The sequence below is a fragment of the Anopheles arabiensis genome, chromosome X (genome assembly GCF_016920715.1).
Source record: "Anopheles arabiensis isolate DONGOLA chromosome X, AaraD3, whole genome shotgun sequence".
In the NCBI taxonomy this organism is placed as follows: Eukaryota; Metazoa; Arthropoda; class Insecta; order Diptera; family Culicidae; genus Anopheles; species Anopheles arabiensis.
The window spans coordinates 20,586,573-20,602,840 of record NC_053519.1 but is presented as its reverse complement, the minus strand read 5'-3'; the positions used below and the strand labels follow the sequence as shown (position 1 = coordinate 20,602,840).

At 46.1% G+C, this 16,268-nt stretch overlaps 1 protein-coding gene across 7 annotated transcripts in view; it reads right to left on the bottom strand.

Moving 5' to 3' along the window:
- Positions 1-16,268, bottom strand: part of LOC120905832 (frequenin-1) — a 69,384-nt gene that overhangs the window by 12,158 nt on the left and 40,958 nt on the right. For all 7 annotated transcript variants that reach the window (XM_040317052.1, XM_040317047.1, XM_040317049.1 and 4 more), the window contains exon 4: positions 868-957. In XM_040317052.1, coding sequence (XP_040172986.1) covers positions 868-957 — 90 coding nt within the window. The remainder of the gene's footprint in view (positions 1-867; positions 958-16,268) is intronic.

Genomic DNA, 16,268 nt, shown 5'->3' with positions numbered 1-16,268 from the left:
AACAATGGTACAGCAATTTTAGAAGATATGGACTGTCGAATATCTTCCTGAGCTTCAGAATAGGTCAAAGTGGAAAAATGAAGTAACAATTACACAAGGAGCATTAGTATTGCTAAAGGAAACCAATTGTCCTACATTTCAGTGGCCATTAGGTAGAATAATACAGTTACATTCTGGAGCAGATGCTATTATCAGAGTGGTTACAGTTAAAACAGCAAAGGGAGAATATAAGCGCGCGGTATCAGAATTATGCGTTCTTCCCATTGATGATTGAAATACCTATTTCAATGCGGAGAGTATGTTTGATGTAATCGGTGAGAAGTGCACCGACTGTTATAGACGCACATCGATCATCCTCGCTGGATGCTACGACAGCGAGATCGATAGGACCGGTGTACGCGTCCGACCGATAGCGAGGACAATGCATGTGTGCGTTAGACGTAAGATGAAAAGCGAAGCACTCGGTTCAGGCAAAGATCAATTGTGAATTATAAAGATAAAATAAAAGTGAACTAAATAGAAATATTATCAAACAGTCTCTATCACAATAAAGAAAAACAATCACCGGGTTTCTAAACGGAAGTATCGACTGTCCTCTGCTGCTCTTGTGGGTTCAGCTATATGCGCTAGATCTCAATTCTCTTTCATCGAGCATATCTTTGTTTTCAATGATTCGCAAAAAATCTTTTCATTTAAAAAAAATGTCAGATGAACAGATTTTTTTTTAAATTCACAACGAACGGAGTCAGAAGAATATTAAAGTGGCCAAATTTTGCGCTTCGATCCTCGAAATCCTCGATGAAATTTGGGTAAAAATGAATTCATTGAAATCAAAGCTTTTAAGATAAGGATATTATAAATACTTACGTTATTTTCATCGAATACTCTGAAGACGAGGGATGCAAATTTGCTTGGATCGCCTTGAGGGAAAAATTGTTTATATATCTTAATGAATCCCTGTCAGAAAAGAGAGAAAAGGTCAAATAGTTAGCGGATTACACAGCAATACTAACTGATTTTAAATGAACGCATTGAGAACAGAATTGTTTATATATCTTAATGAATTCCTGTTAGAAAAGGGAAAAAAGGTCAAATAGTTAGCGGACACTAGCAGTTCTAACTGATTTTAAATGAAGAACGTATTGAGTATTGATTATTGAGAACAGCTAAAAAAATCAGATCGAGTCGATTTAAATTAAATGCTTAGGTACAAGATGTAAACAAAACAAATGATCCAAATGTCAACGCCTGATCCCGAAAAATTCAATGAGGCCCTTTCTGAACAACGCTCGATGATGATCGATAGCTTGCGATGACCTTGATGAACAAAAATGAACTTCAGTTGTATGTTTAACACGACCCACGAGGCAAAAATTTCATGAAATGAATAAAATATGAACCAAAATTAACTATAATGACTCTGAAATGAATAGATTCGAGTCGACGAAGTAAAACTCGGTAACGTATTGCTCGAACAGGAAGGTGCATTCGAGAGATTTATTGTGGACAGCTGTAGAGCTAGCTGTCGGAAACGCGCAAATTTAACTTCACAAAGATTTTAAGCCACGGTCTACGTGTGTAATTAAGATTAAAATTTGTTTATCAACACTCTCATCACTGATATTTACCCCATTTCTAAGAAAATTATCAAAAAAAAAAAGATTTTATAGAAGTGCTGAATCCGTTTGTTTACAATCACTCAGACCGCCGGTTGCTTCGTCCAACTGTCAACCACCCAGCTGCGCAAAGCGACGGAAGAAATCATGGCGTTCTGAGAATTTTATCATGCCATCTTTTTCCCTCCTATGGCAAATTTGTCAAGCAGCTCGTCGAGCTACCCGTCCCTGGCTCCGCCTCATACCCCTCACCTGAGCACGCTGACGAAGCTTTGGATGTGTTGGTGCGTTAGACGGCCAATCGCTGTCAGCCGTCGTCCGTGCTTTTTCCCTCCATAGCGCTATCTCTTTCTCGCGTGTGGACAATGCTCATGAGTTGTTATGGCGCTTAAAAAAAACCGTTAACAAACATTGCGGCGCTGCATTTGATTTTTCACAAATCGAACCAAAAAAGCACAATGAGTTCAAACACTGCAATATAAAAATAACTAAGGAATCGCTAGTTTACGCTTGAGGGTTTGCTGTGCAACGCGCGACACGTTCAGCCCGGCGCTAGTTTTCATCAACATTCCGTTCTGCCGGCATCTAGAACGCAAGCTGATTATAATACCGGCATCCTGGAAAGTTCACTGGTAGTCCCTGGGACATGTCATCGTGCTGAACGTGTTAAGCATCAAGCATAACTTTGTTACCCTAAGCTTTTGCTTTCGTATGCTGTAGATTACATAGATATCCTGAGCCATCTGCGCGTGGGTGAGAGCGTGCGTGTGTGTGCAACACTTTCGCCAAATGTGTTTTCTTCCGGAATGTTATGATCCATCGGTCAAAGAAAGGAAGGTGTTTATGAAAGGCGGAAAGACGAATTGAGGCCCCTGTAAATGGTAGCTGATGACCGGGAGGAGGGGGTACTGGCACACAGCTGTTGGGAGATAGAGCAATATATTTAAATTGTCATTGGAGGGAGGGAGGTGGGGTGGGCTTCGGCCATGGGACCCCTGCGATAATCGGTCACAGGCCCTAAAACTATTGCCGGCATGATGAGGGTGGGGGGGGGGGGGGGGGCAAATGGTTCTTCAGCCACGGGGCCCCAACGACCATCTTTCCGCGTGCCCTTGTCGCTAATACTCTGTCCACTTGTAAACATACGTCATACTACATACTAAAGATCTTCGGCGACCGCCTAGTCCGCCTACCGGTAGATCCGCCGCTGGTTCATGACGGTGTTTTTTTTACTGTAGAGTGCATCCTTCCCCCTGCAAGCAGCGTATGAATCGGGCAGGAGACAGTGTGGCAGTATGCAAGTTGCCCGGTGCATAGGAGCGATCCCGCGGCACCTAATTCCTCGCATCTGCATGCCCGTCGTGGGTTCTAACCGCGTAAGAGCCGGAAAAGGTCGGTATCAGTGTTGTTAACTGTTGACATTTTTCATGACAGTCACCGTAAACAGCCGGTCAAAATAATTTTTGGCTGATGACATTCAATGCTTCCACGACACGACTGTCATTAAACGAAATTCATTCGTGTTGCTACCGTCAAGGCTGATGCAATGACATGAAATGTAAACAATGTAGTCTGAATGTCATTTGACATTTTTTGAACAACACAAATCGATACGATCGGAGGATTATGAAGTGTATCATCGCTGAATATGGGGATTCTAGTGAAATAGCAAAAACTAGTGAAATGAAAGCCTTTGCACCGCACGCTCTGTTGTAGTTTGACATGAATACGGCCGTTTGCAATACGACACAGTTCACGATTCATACAAGTTGGCGAATGTCAAATGAATGTATCTTGAAAATGTCTTCATGTCAAATGACATTTTTTGACGGGAATGTCAAATGACAGAGAGAGATGGGAATGGGAAGCTTCAAATCGAATGAATGTTTACAATTTTATGTCGATGAACGTCACCGTTCGCAACACTGGTCGGTATGATCGCGTAGGCCACCATGACAATAATAATAATAATAATAATAATAATAATAAGAAGAAGAAGAAGAACTTAGCATAACAGTTCACACCCGGGGAAGAGTTTGTCTTGACTTTGTTGCTGCCGGGTGTCCCGCGGTGGCGCGACAAATCAACGGAATGCAATCGACCAAAACAAGAACCTACCGATCCGAACTCATTCCAAGGCATTGCCGGCAATCGGCGTCATGATAATTACTACAAACCAACAAGCCACCAGATTCTAGTCGGACAGGTGCAGCACCATACGCGCACCGTAATAAACAAATCCAGAATCCTCTTTTGTATGAATTTAGTTCAAGTTTTGTTTCCACTTGCGTTCGCTAGCTTAATTGGAAAGAAATCCTCCAAAGTCGCGCACGCGATCACGCACCCTGGCCAGCGCAGATTTTGGCTGGTCTCCCGCGCGGGACTTCTGCGATTTCTGCGCAGGCCTGCGCAGGGTTAGCGCCATCTGTTGGCGAAATGGACGAACTATTTATGGCGGCGGAGCAAAAAAAAAAACGGTCAAAAAAATTTTAAAATATTGGGGCGCCCTTTTTTCGTCCGCTTCTTCTGCCTCCCTCACCCTGCCCTGCCTTACTTGTGCTTCTGCCCGTGCCTTCCGCCGCCAGCTGATTGGCTGTTGCGGTGTATGCGTTGATACTCATATGTGCATTGCGGTTATGTATTGTTGTTATTGGTGGGTGTTAGCATTTATTAATTTGTGTGTGACCTTGAGACGCTGTGGTGGTGGTGGAGGGTGCGTGATCGCGTGCGCGACTTTGGAGGCGCGTGCTCGCGCGCGCGCTTTCGTGGGTGCGTGCTGGCGTGCTAGCGTGCGCGTTTTCGTACGTGCGTGCTCGCGTGCGCGCGTACGTGCATGTGTGCGTACGTGCGTGTGTGTTTGTGTGTGTGTGCGTGCGTGCGTGCGTGAGTGCGTGCGTGCGTGCTGACGTGCGCGCGTTCATGCATGTGTGCGTGCGTGTGTGTGTGCGTGTGTGTGTGTGTGTGTGTGAGTTTGCGCGCGAGTTTGTATGTGAGCGTGCGTTTGGATACCCCAAAACTGTGCGTGCGTGCGTGAGTGCGTGCGTGCGTGCTGACGTGCGCGCGTTCATGCATGTGTGCGTGCGTGTGTGTGTGCGTGTGTGTGTGTGTGTGTGAGTTTGCGCGCGAGTTTGTATGTGAGCGTGCGTTTGGATACCCCAAAATTTGATTCTGATGCGTACATTTTCTTCCGCTGCGGCTACAAAATACCACGCATTTTCGATCTCGCTACCTGAGAGACAACACAACCATTGGCATTGGCATCTTTGCGATCGGCTCTGCTGTTGGGGGTATTAAAAAGACACACGATCTAAGCAAACGTGCGTGTGATATATTGCACATTTATTTCTAATTAAGCTAGCGGGTGCAAGTGGAAACAAAACTTGAATTGATTCCATACAAAAGAGGATTCTGGATTTGTTTATTACGGTGCGCGTATGGTGCTGCACCTGTCCTTCCAGAATCTGGTGGCTTGTTGGTTTGGAGTAGTTATCATGACGCCGATTGCCGGCAATGCCTTGGAATGAGTTCGGATCGGTAGGTTCTTGTTTTGGTCGATTGCATTCCGTTGATTTGTCGCGCCACCGCGGGACACCCGGCAGCAACAAAGTCAAGACAAACTCTTCCCCGGGTGTGAACTGTTATGCTAAGTTCTTCTTCTTCTTCTTATTATTATTATTATTATTATTTTTATTATTATTGTCATGATGGCCTACGCGATCATACCGACGTTTTCCGGCTCTTACGCGGTTAGAACCCACGACGGGCATGCAGATGCGAGGAATTAGGTGCCGCGGGATCGCTCCTATGCACCGGGCAACTTGCATACTGCCACACTGCCTCCTGCCCGATTCATACGCTGCATGCAGGGGGAAGGATGCACTCTACAGTAAAAAAAACACCGTCATGAACTAGCGGCGGATCTACCGGTAGGCGGACTAGGCGGTCGCCGAAGATCTTTAGTATGTAGTATGGCGTATGTTTACAAGTGTACAGAGTATTAGCGACAAGGGCACGCGGAAAGATGGTCGTTGGGGCCCCGTGGCTGGAGAACCATTTGCCCCCCCCCAACCCTCATCATGCCGGCAATAGTTTTAGGGCCTGTGACCGATGATCGCAGGGGTCCCATGGCCGAAGCCCACCCCACCTCCCTTCCTCCACTGACAATTTAAATATATTGCTCTATCTCCCAACAGCTGTGTGCCAGTACCCCCTCCTCCCGGTCATCAGTTACCATTTACAGGGGCCTCAATTCGTCTTTCCGCCTTTCATGAACACCTTCCTTTCTTTGACCTATGGATCATAACATTCCGGAAGAACATACATTCGGCGACAGTTTTGCATACACACGCACACTCATAACCATGCGCAGGATGCTTAGCATATCCATGTAATCCACAACAGGCGAAAGCAAAATCTTAGTGCTATGCTTACTGCTTAACACGTTCAGCACGATGGCAGGCCCCAGGGACTGCCAGTGAACTTTCCAGTATACCGGTTCCACAATCAGCTTGCGATCTAGATGCCGGCGGAACGGTAAGCTCATGAAAATCAGCGCCGGACTGAACGTGTTAATGCGAATTAGGGTTCAGCGCGTTGCACAGCAAACCCTCCTGCGTAAACTAGCGATTCCTTAGTCATTTTTATATTGCAGTGTTTGAACTCATTGCGCTTTTTTGGTTTGATTAGTGAAAATGCAACTTCATCGCTGCAATGTTTGTTAACGGCATTTTTAGGCGCCACAACAGCTCATGAGCATTGACCACACGCGAGAAAGAGATAGCGCTATGGAGGGAAAAAGCACGGACGACGGCTGACAGCGATTGGCCATCTGACGCACCAACACATCCAAAGCTTCGTCAGCGTGCTCAGGTGAGGGGTATGAGGCGGAGCCATCGACGGGTAGCTCGACGAGCTGCTTGACAAATTTGCCGTTGGAGGGAAAAAGATGGCATGATAAAATTCTCCGAACGGCATGATTTCTTCCGTCGCTTTGCGCAGCGGGAATTTTTCTCCTGGTCGACTCGAGTGCTTCCGTCGGAATCGAATGTCATTCTAGTAAAATAATAGGCCTGTTTGACTCAACGATCTCAACACCTCCGACTGCCGAGTAGCGACTTCAGTCGGCTCGGGATTGCTCCGAACGGCTATGCACTGTTCCGATTTTGAAATGTTAAATCTTTGATGCCGATTGATATTGCTTCTGATTTTGTCGTAGGAATAGTATGTGTTAGTATTAATACAGCGCCTACCACCACTATATGGACAGTCGTTTTTCGCGATTTGTGGAAAATCCGTAAGAGACAGATAAAAACAGTTAATGTATGAGTTTATTTTTTTAGCAAAATATTATTATAGATTAGAGCAAGACAGCCCATTTTTTGTTCAAGCTCCCAAGGAAACATTTTGGACCTAGCTGGAACAAAAACTGGGCTGTCTTGCTCTATCTTCTATACCGCACCTGCTTGCAGTCATTCGCGAGCGTTAAAATATACTCTCCCGCTTTCATGTTCTCGCGAATTGCCTGCTGCTGTAAGAATGTATGAGTAAATGTGCAGCGTTTTTCTCTGTGCTTCCTCTTCTCTCCTCTCGTTCGTACTCCCTTCTTCAATCGATTCGATGCGCGATTCCTGATTCAACCGCGCAATAACATTTGTAAGGTTCCGCGACAATGAGATACTGTACGAAAATATACACAATGTTTTCATTTCGCATCGGTGGTCCACTCGGAACGCCGATAACCCACCCAAACGTCCAAAACGCGATGAATGGGTAAAACTATGGACCTGAGATGGGGCCCTATCTCAGTACCCACACTGGTACCCAAAGGCAGACAATTTTGGACTTAGTTTTTGAGAGAGAGAGCTGAATGCTTCTCCCCCTCTTCTCCACTTCTCTCTAGAACCTCATTTGTATGCGTTCTAGGAGAAGGGGAAAAGGAGCAGGAGCAGATTGTGCGATGCGCACGAGCGAAGGTTCGCAATTCACGGTTCGCGCTTTCAAGCGCACATCTTCTAGCTCATTGTTTTAACTAGTGTTGGGTAAAATAGCACAATTAAGTGTGCTGTGCGTACACGCACGCACATCTCAGTGTGCGGTGCACATTTCGCACTGTGCGCGCTCTCCGCACTGTGCGCGCACTCCGAACTGTGCGCGCACTTCGCACAGTGCGCGCACTTCGCACTTTTCGCACAGTTCGAGCACAATCCGCACGGTGAGCGCACTTTTCGCACAGTGCGTGCGCACTACGCACTTTACGCACACTTCGCACAGTGCGAGCACACTTCGCACAGTGCAAGCATTCGCAAATTTCGTCCAGTGCTTCACTTTGTAATGTGCGAGCACACTTCGTACCATGTTGTAGGAAGTCATGTGGTGTAGTACTGAGCATATTTTGACAAACCGCCTTTTAGCATTAGCATCAGTTAGCATTAGCGACTCCGATCCGTTGGTGCAACGAGTTCAAGTCGGGGCGAATCAAAGGTCCATAAATTGCTTGCTCACATTCATACCACACACATGCCCATCGCCCCCCCCCCCTCTCGCCCTGTCCCATGTCCCCTTCTCTTTAGTTAATTACAAAATTTGACTAGGGCTTCGAGTGAAAATTACAGGGTTTCGAATCATACCCCCCATCATAGGGAATAGTTCAACCTCTTAGGGGAATGTTGCAAATCGGTAGGGGAATGTTGCAAGCAAGCTGTGGATGTTTGCAATCACTTAAGGGAGTTTTGCAATCGATTAAGGGAATGTTGCAAGCGTACTGTGGAGCTGTCATCAGACTGTGGGTGCCGCTGTTAATACCTTAAATTTTTTTCGTCAATCTTACTAACTTATCATGTTTAATTATGACTCCGCAGCAGGATTTATTTAGTTTATCATGCGTACAGCAGAATCCCACACGAAAACAACTCCAAACGATGTTTTTAAAAAAAACATCGTCGGTATCAATTCGTAGCTTATTACACCGGCTCCCTCAGTCTGATGACAGCTCCACAGTACGCTTGCAACATTCTCCTAATCGATTGCAAAATTCCCCTAAGTGATTGCAAACATCCACAGCTTGCATGCAATATTCCCCTGCCGATTTGCAACATTCCCCTAAGTGATTGAACTATTCCCTTATATGATTCGAAACCCTGTATATTTTTTGCATTAAAACATGCCCTGCTATCGCAAGCCTGCGACGCGAATAGCAGTTTTCGCGTGAAACCAGCTGTCTGTTTTATTGCACAATCACAAAGCAGTGGCTCCGAGTACAACACAGACACGTTTCATCTCAGCCAAATTCAAGAGAAACCTCAACCCACTGGAGTGTCGTTTACCTACGACCTTCACAGTTCATGTTTGTTTAAAAGAGACGCTTGCTTGGTGACAGCCGATTTTTCCTGATAATTTCTCCAGCTACGGACCGCTGTGTTGATATTGTGTTTCGGGGCCTTTAAATTTTTGTCTGGAAGTGATGTATGCTTGTGGTAGTGTAACGGGTTTTCGATGGTAGTGAAACACAGCGTTCTGTGCATTCGATTCTCGCAGAAAATGTCTCCGCACAGTTTCGGTGTGCTCGTGCAGTTTCGGTGTGCTGCCATCCACACTGGCAAAGAATTATGTTTCTCGCTCTACCCAATGCCTTGGGACAACGATGAATAAATTGTATTGATTTCAGCTGTGTGCGTGTGTTTCAGCGTTCTGCGCTTTCGCCATGCGTAAAAGAGTGGAAAAGAAGAGCGAGGAATGAAGTGCAGCCTCTCTCTCTCTCTCTCTCTCTCTCTCTCTCCCTCTCTCTCATTGGTTGATTTGTGTACGTTCGACATACCCCGTATTTTACAACCTGGTTTGAGCAAGTGTAGAGTGTGCTCGCATTGTGCGGAGTGTACGAAAAGTGCGCGCACTGTACGGAGTGTGCGAAAAGTGCGCGCACTGTGCGAAGTGTGCGTAAAGTGCGGAGTGCGCACGCCCTGTGCGAAAAGTGCGCGCACCGTGCGGATTGTGCTCGCACTGTGCGAAAAGTGCGAAGGGCGCGCACAGTGCGGAGTGCGCGCGCAGTGCGGAGAGCGCGCACAGTGCGAAATGTGAACTGCACTCTGAGATGTGCGTGCGTGTACGCACAGCACACTGAATTGTGCTACTTTACCCAACACTAGCTTGCATAAATCATAAGAAAATATTTTCTTTCAAACAGGTGAGTAAAAATAATTGGCACATTCCGCTCACATTCCGCAAGTTAAAGCCTGGATTTATGCAAGCCATCATTTTCTATGCGAAGCTTTCAAGCGCACATCTTCTAGCTTCTGCGTGCAGCGCTCCGTGATGTCCGAAACTTCGCTCCTGGGAGCGTATCGCACAATGGCTCCTGCGTGCAGCGCTCAGTAAAGTGCGAAATTTCGCTCCTAGGAGCGCATCGCACAATCGCATCTGGGAGCGCATTGCACAATCGCTCCGTGCAGCGGGAGCGCATCACACAATCGCTCCTGCGTGCAGCGCTCAGTAAAGTGCGAAATTTCACTCCTGGGAGCGCATCGCACAATCGCTCCTGTGTGCAGCGCTCCGTGCGGAGCTACCTGTTTTTCCTGTGGGCAGTGCGGGAGCGCGCACAATAAGAAGAGCGGAGCGATTGAGGTACCTCTTTCGCTCTTGACCCAACACTAGTCGTTTGGGTAAATGTTTCCTTCGGAAGAACTTGTCGCTCTCATCGCTCTCTTGCCAAGCGCGACGCACTCACTCGAAAAACTGTGACATCAGGTCGGCGGTCAAAGTGTTCAAAACCGTTCAAAAATAAAAATAACATGTTCTAGAAAGGTTTTATCGATTTTTTCTCAATTTTTAGAAAGTTTGTTTATAACTCTTTTATAAGTTTTTAAGAGTTTTATAAGAATAATCAACAAATATAATTTTTTGTATATTAAAAGAATAATCAAAAATATTTATTCGCAAGTAAAAATTAATTTTAAATACAAATAAATATATTAACAAAAAAAATATATATTTTTAAAATGTCCATGAGAACCTTATCAATTTTATGAATAACAACTAAAATAACTGATCCGATCAAACAAAAGCAACACAAAAACCTCAACAACGATTAACGAAAGACTTTACGGGCTGGGTAATCTATTTCCATGCGTATAACGTGGGAAGCACACCAGAGCCAAGCGAGCTTGATACGCTGTACGACAGTGAGTTCGCCGAGTTCGTATATCTCTTCATTATAGCGGCTCCTCCATTGTCCTTCCACACATACGGGACCAAGTATCCTTCTGAGCATCTTCCTCTCGAACGCGGCAAAGAGGGTTTCGTCAGATTTGGACAGTGCCCATGTCTCAGAGGCGTATGTGAGTACCGGAACTATATAGGTACTATATAGTCCCAGCTTCGTCCGTCGCGACAGGTTCTTTGAGATGAGCTGACGTCTAACACTAATGTAATATTTTTTTTTAATTTGAACATGTTTGATGCTTCAGCGACCTTCTAAGCATCATGTAGCACAGTGTATAGAGGCAATATATTTTTTTTTCATGTGCAAAAATCTGTCTCTAGTTTTCGGGTCTCGACACACTGTAGCAGATTAACTGCTAACAGAAGGTCAAATCTAACTTAGCATTACCAAAAGACAGTTAAAAAGACGTTAACCACCAGAAGCGTAAGCGCATAGCCAGCAGCCAGGTAAAGAAACGTTAAACACCAGAAGCGTAAACGTTCTCGTGTTTTACCCCAAAACATAAATAAGGAAAACGCTCCACAGATAAGCAATTAAACTTCCGTAAAAACCCAGGCATAAACAGGAAAACGTTCGCTACATCCACAATGCACGGATAGTTGATAAAACACAGACACGCTAGGTATAATTTAAGAAACACCTGTAAAAACCCAAACCCGGAAAACCAAATGAAATCTCACATTTGACAAACATCTGGTTGCCAAATGTGTCACAACTTTCACACCATCTCTCTTATAAATAAAGCTCGAATTGATGGCGAAGTCAGTTCACCTTCCATAGACACGTAGATCACTCGTGTTCTGGTGCACCTCACCAATTTGCAGATTCCGCCGAAGGCTCTGCCCAATTTGATAATCACTTTTGGTTAGCAGCTGTTCAGTCAGTTGACTGATCAGCATTACCCTCATCGAAGTAAAGTGCACGTTTGCACTAGTTCCACCCAACTTCTCCCACGGTGTCCGATTCCGCCTCGGTCATCAACTCGACGCGCAAGGTCGATCCAGTCCGCGATTCCGCCGACGTAAGCAAGTGCTTCTTTTCGAACTTAGCGTAAGTGTGAACGGGTTGACGTAACCGATACGCGACGAATGTGTATTCATTTTGGTGTCGCGTTCTGTACGATCCCCTTCCTCGTTCCACAAACGAAGTTGAACGAAGTTGAAAGTCCTCGTTGAACAAAAACTAGGCTGTCTTGCTCTATCTTCTATACTGCACCTGCTTGCAGTCATTCGCGAGCGTTAAAATATACTCTCCCACTTTCATGTCATCGCGAATTGCCTGCTGCTGTAAGAATGTATGAGTAAATGTGCAGCGTTTTTCTCTGTGCTTCCTCTTCTCTCCTCTCGTTCGTACTCCCTTCTTCCATCGATCCGATGCGCGATTCCTGATTCGACCGCGCAATAACATTTGTAAGGTTCCGCCGCAATGAGATACTGTACGGAAATATACACAATGTTTTCATTTCGCATCGGTGGTCCACTCGCAGGCACAGCAGCAGGCAATTCGCGAGAACATGAAATCGGGAGAGTATATTTTAACGCTCGCGAATGACTGCAAGCAGGTGCGGTATAGAAGATAGAGCAAAACAGCCCAGTTTTTGTTTTTGTGGGGCCCCGTCATTGTGGATGTTCGACTTCGTATCGAATCTACCCCCCCCCTCCCCCCTGGATGGGACTTTTACCATCTACAGCAGGGGTCTCCAAACTTTTCAGTTCGCGGGCCGCATTGCTTCACAATCAACCTTGTTGAGGGCCATTTTGACGCTACCTTTAGAATGAGTAGAAGTTCAAATCTCGTTTTAATAAGAAAATACTACTGAAATATCTCAAATTTCTGCAGCTTTCTTTTATTGAATCTTGATGTTCATCTTTCAGAAGTAAAAAAAAAATCTGTTAGAAAAGAAAGCTATTTAATTTAACCTTAACCCAGCCCTCGCGGGCCGCATTAAAGGCGCTTGAGGGCCGCATGCGGCCCGCGGGCCTTAGTTTGGAGACCCCTGATCTACAGTATCGGACAGAAAGATAGAACCCTGGTGTTTTCAACGCACCATGCACCCGTTGGGCCAGGTTTATGTGTGATTTGTATGTGTTTGTGTGTGTGTGTGTGTGTGTGTGTGTGTGTGTGTGTGTGTGTGTGTGTGTGTGTGTGTGTGTGTGTGTGTGTGTGTGTGTGTGTGTGTGTGTGTGTGTGTGTGTGTGTGTGTGTGTGTGTGTGTGTGTGTGTGTGTGTGTGTGTGTGTGTGTGTGTGTGTGTGTGTGTGTGTGTGTGTGTGTGTGTGTGTGTGTGTGTGTGTGTGTGTGTGTGTGTGTGTGTGTGTGTGTGTGTGTGTGTGTGTGTGTGTGTGTGTGTGTGTGTGTGTGTGCAGGTCGTTTCGGATAGTTTTTTGCTGTGTGTGGGACCACTGCCCTCGCGATCAGTGTTTTTTCGATATAATAACAATTTTACGGTCTTCTGTGGTCTGTGGTCTTCTGAAGACGTCCGGTTGACTTGCGCGTTTCGGTTGTCCAATCGCGTTTCGGTTGTCTAAGCACGTTTCGGTTGTCTAAGCACGTTTCGGTTGTCCGAAGCGCGTTTGCCACAAAAGTGCGCGATCGTTCCATTATGAACTCGATCGTTTTGCGCTTAATGTCAGCAGCCGCCATTCGCTTTATCATATGGCGCTGATAATCGGTACAATGTTTACCTCGACCCATGGTTACTAACATTGCTTGCTTGGACCGTCAAGAAAGGGGTGGTTAAAAACTTGGACACGGCTGATCCCGTGCTCTGCCTGCGTTCTACTTCTATACGCGATGAATTACATCGTTGTCGAGCAGCGAAAACATCGCATGGATAAAACTATCAACGAGTACGCGAGTAAGCGTCTTCCCTTCAAAATCGAGAACAGAATACTGCCGCGCTCATGAAACAAAACGCCCATTGAAAAGAACAACTGCGCACCAGCTCAATGCACGCACCAAGTTTTCCATGCGCACACAAGGTTCAACGCAGAGATGCACGAAGGCCTTTCAATGGCGTGCACTGAAAAAACACCTGTGAGGGAATGCCGAGTTGATTGCTATTGAGCGCGTGGCCATTTCGCACCGGTGTCGCATTCACATTCATGAAACAGCACACCTGCGTTGTCGTCCGAGGAACAAGCGCTGCTGTCGATGCAAACTTAAGCTTTTATCCAAGTGTAAACGCACGATGTTTCACATGATAACACACATGATCAGAATACTTTCAACGCAATATGACATCATGGCAAGCTACGTTTTTCAGACACAAACCCGCGCACTTGCAAATATACATTAAAAAGCACACTCTCTTAGTACTACCACAACTACTACTACTACTACTACTACACACACACACACACACACACACACACACACACATACATACACACACACACACACACACACACACACACACACACACACACACACACACACACACACACACACATACACACACAAACACACACAAACACACACACACACACACACACACACACACACACACAAACAAATACAAACCACACAAAAACCTGTACCAACGGGGGCATTGTGCGTTGAAAAAAAAAAGCCCTATCTTTTTGTCCGATACTGTACCACAGGGACCAAATTCCTTGTAAATGCTTCTGTACTAATTGGTACTCTTTTAAACGTTTGGAAGAAAGCTTACATTAATCAACCTCCGGTACTGCCTGCATACTACAACCTATCGGAAAATGAGCCGGGGTTAATGCTTCCAAATCAGTTGGTTCGTCGTATAACGGTATCAACGGGCGAGAATTTAGACATTGCTTTACTTGAGGTAAAAGGGTAAGCATATGCTCCTGTGTGATGATACTAAATCCTATTGTTTTTAGGCCGATTTTACCGCCGCTTTCCAAAGCCCTCCGAAATGAGGTGCACGCGGAGGGATGAATTTCCACACCATCTCATTTTCGGCGCACCAATCAAAAATCCCTCTCCTATCAGCCTCATCGATTTTCAGCATCCTATAAATGCGATGCAATTCATGCACTGCCCCTTGAACGTTGTTGCATTTTCTGAATGCATTTCAGCAACCTTCCCTCTCCGCGCGACAAAACGACGTAACGCTGCCAAAAATGCAGTCGATATGAGGTCACTCACCCATTCGATATGAACTGCCCTGGTCGCGAAGCAAACAAATATTGCGATATGCATCTTGGTGGGATTGCGATTGCGGATGGTCGACTTCAACAAGAACGGACCGGAATAATCAACCCCACTCACCGCAAACGGTCTCGTTCATGTTACCCGTGATTCAGGCAAATCCGCTACAGCCTGTTTAACCAACGTTGGCTTGTTTCTAAAGCAAGTGTGGCACTGGCGATACACTCGCTTAACCATATTTCGGCCTCCAATCAACCAAAACTTCTGCCGCAGTATGGTTAGCATTGCTTGTGGTCCGGCGTGCATCTCCTGCTGATGGACCCTTTTTGCCAATAGCACGGACAGACGATGTGATGCTGCAAGGACTGTCGGATGCTTCGTTGCCTCCGGGATGTTGGCATTACCTAGCCGGCCACCGACACGCAACACACCCTGTGCGTCGATTTATGGGGACAACCACTTCAGCTCAGATCTCGCACTAACCTGGTTCCCTCGTTGTAGATCGACCAGCTCTTCCGCGAACGACTCCTGTTGTGCTGGCTGGCACAAACGCAGCTCAGCTTGCTGTAGTTCCTCTGCTGTAATCGGTGGTATGGAGTGCAGCAATGTCTTGATGTCCGCCTTTGTCTTAACGCGCTTGCACGATGACGCCTTACTCGCTCTACGCGTTGCTATAAACCGCAAGCAAAAAGTCACGACTCTCCTTAACTTACCATACCTAGAGTATCTGGCGAACAGCATGTTGCTGAAATCACACATCGTAGATGTAGTGACAATATATGAGACTGCCAGTCGCTCTTCGATGTCAGCCTCGCTTTCCTTGATCGCCGGTTGATCACGGTGCCACTTCTTTTGTCCGTAGGATTATCAACTCGGTCCATGCCACCAACGTTTACACTGCAGCAATTCTTCCGGACTCAGCCCGCGCGAGATGTCATCCATCGGGTTATCGACTCCAGGAACATGACGCCAACTGGAGATACACGTTTCTTCCTGTATTTGTGCCACCCTGTTAGCCACAAATGGTTTCCAGCGACGCGGTGATGAGTTCAGCCAGTGAATTACTGTCATCGAATCTGTCCAACAGATAGATGTAGCTGTCACCTGGAGTGCAGAAACCACCTTCTGAAAAAGGTGTACTGCTAGCCGTGCTGCACAAAACTCCAACGGGGCGATTGTGTTTGTGTTTGCTAGCGCTACCACCTTAGACTTGGCAGCTAATAATCTGTGCTGGATGCCTCTTGCGGATACTGCTCGTACATAGCAGCATGCTCCATAAACTTTTTGTGAATCATCGGCGAATATGTGTAG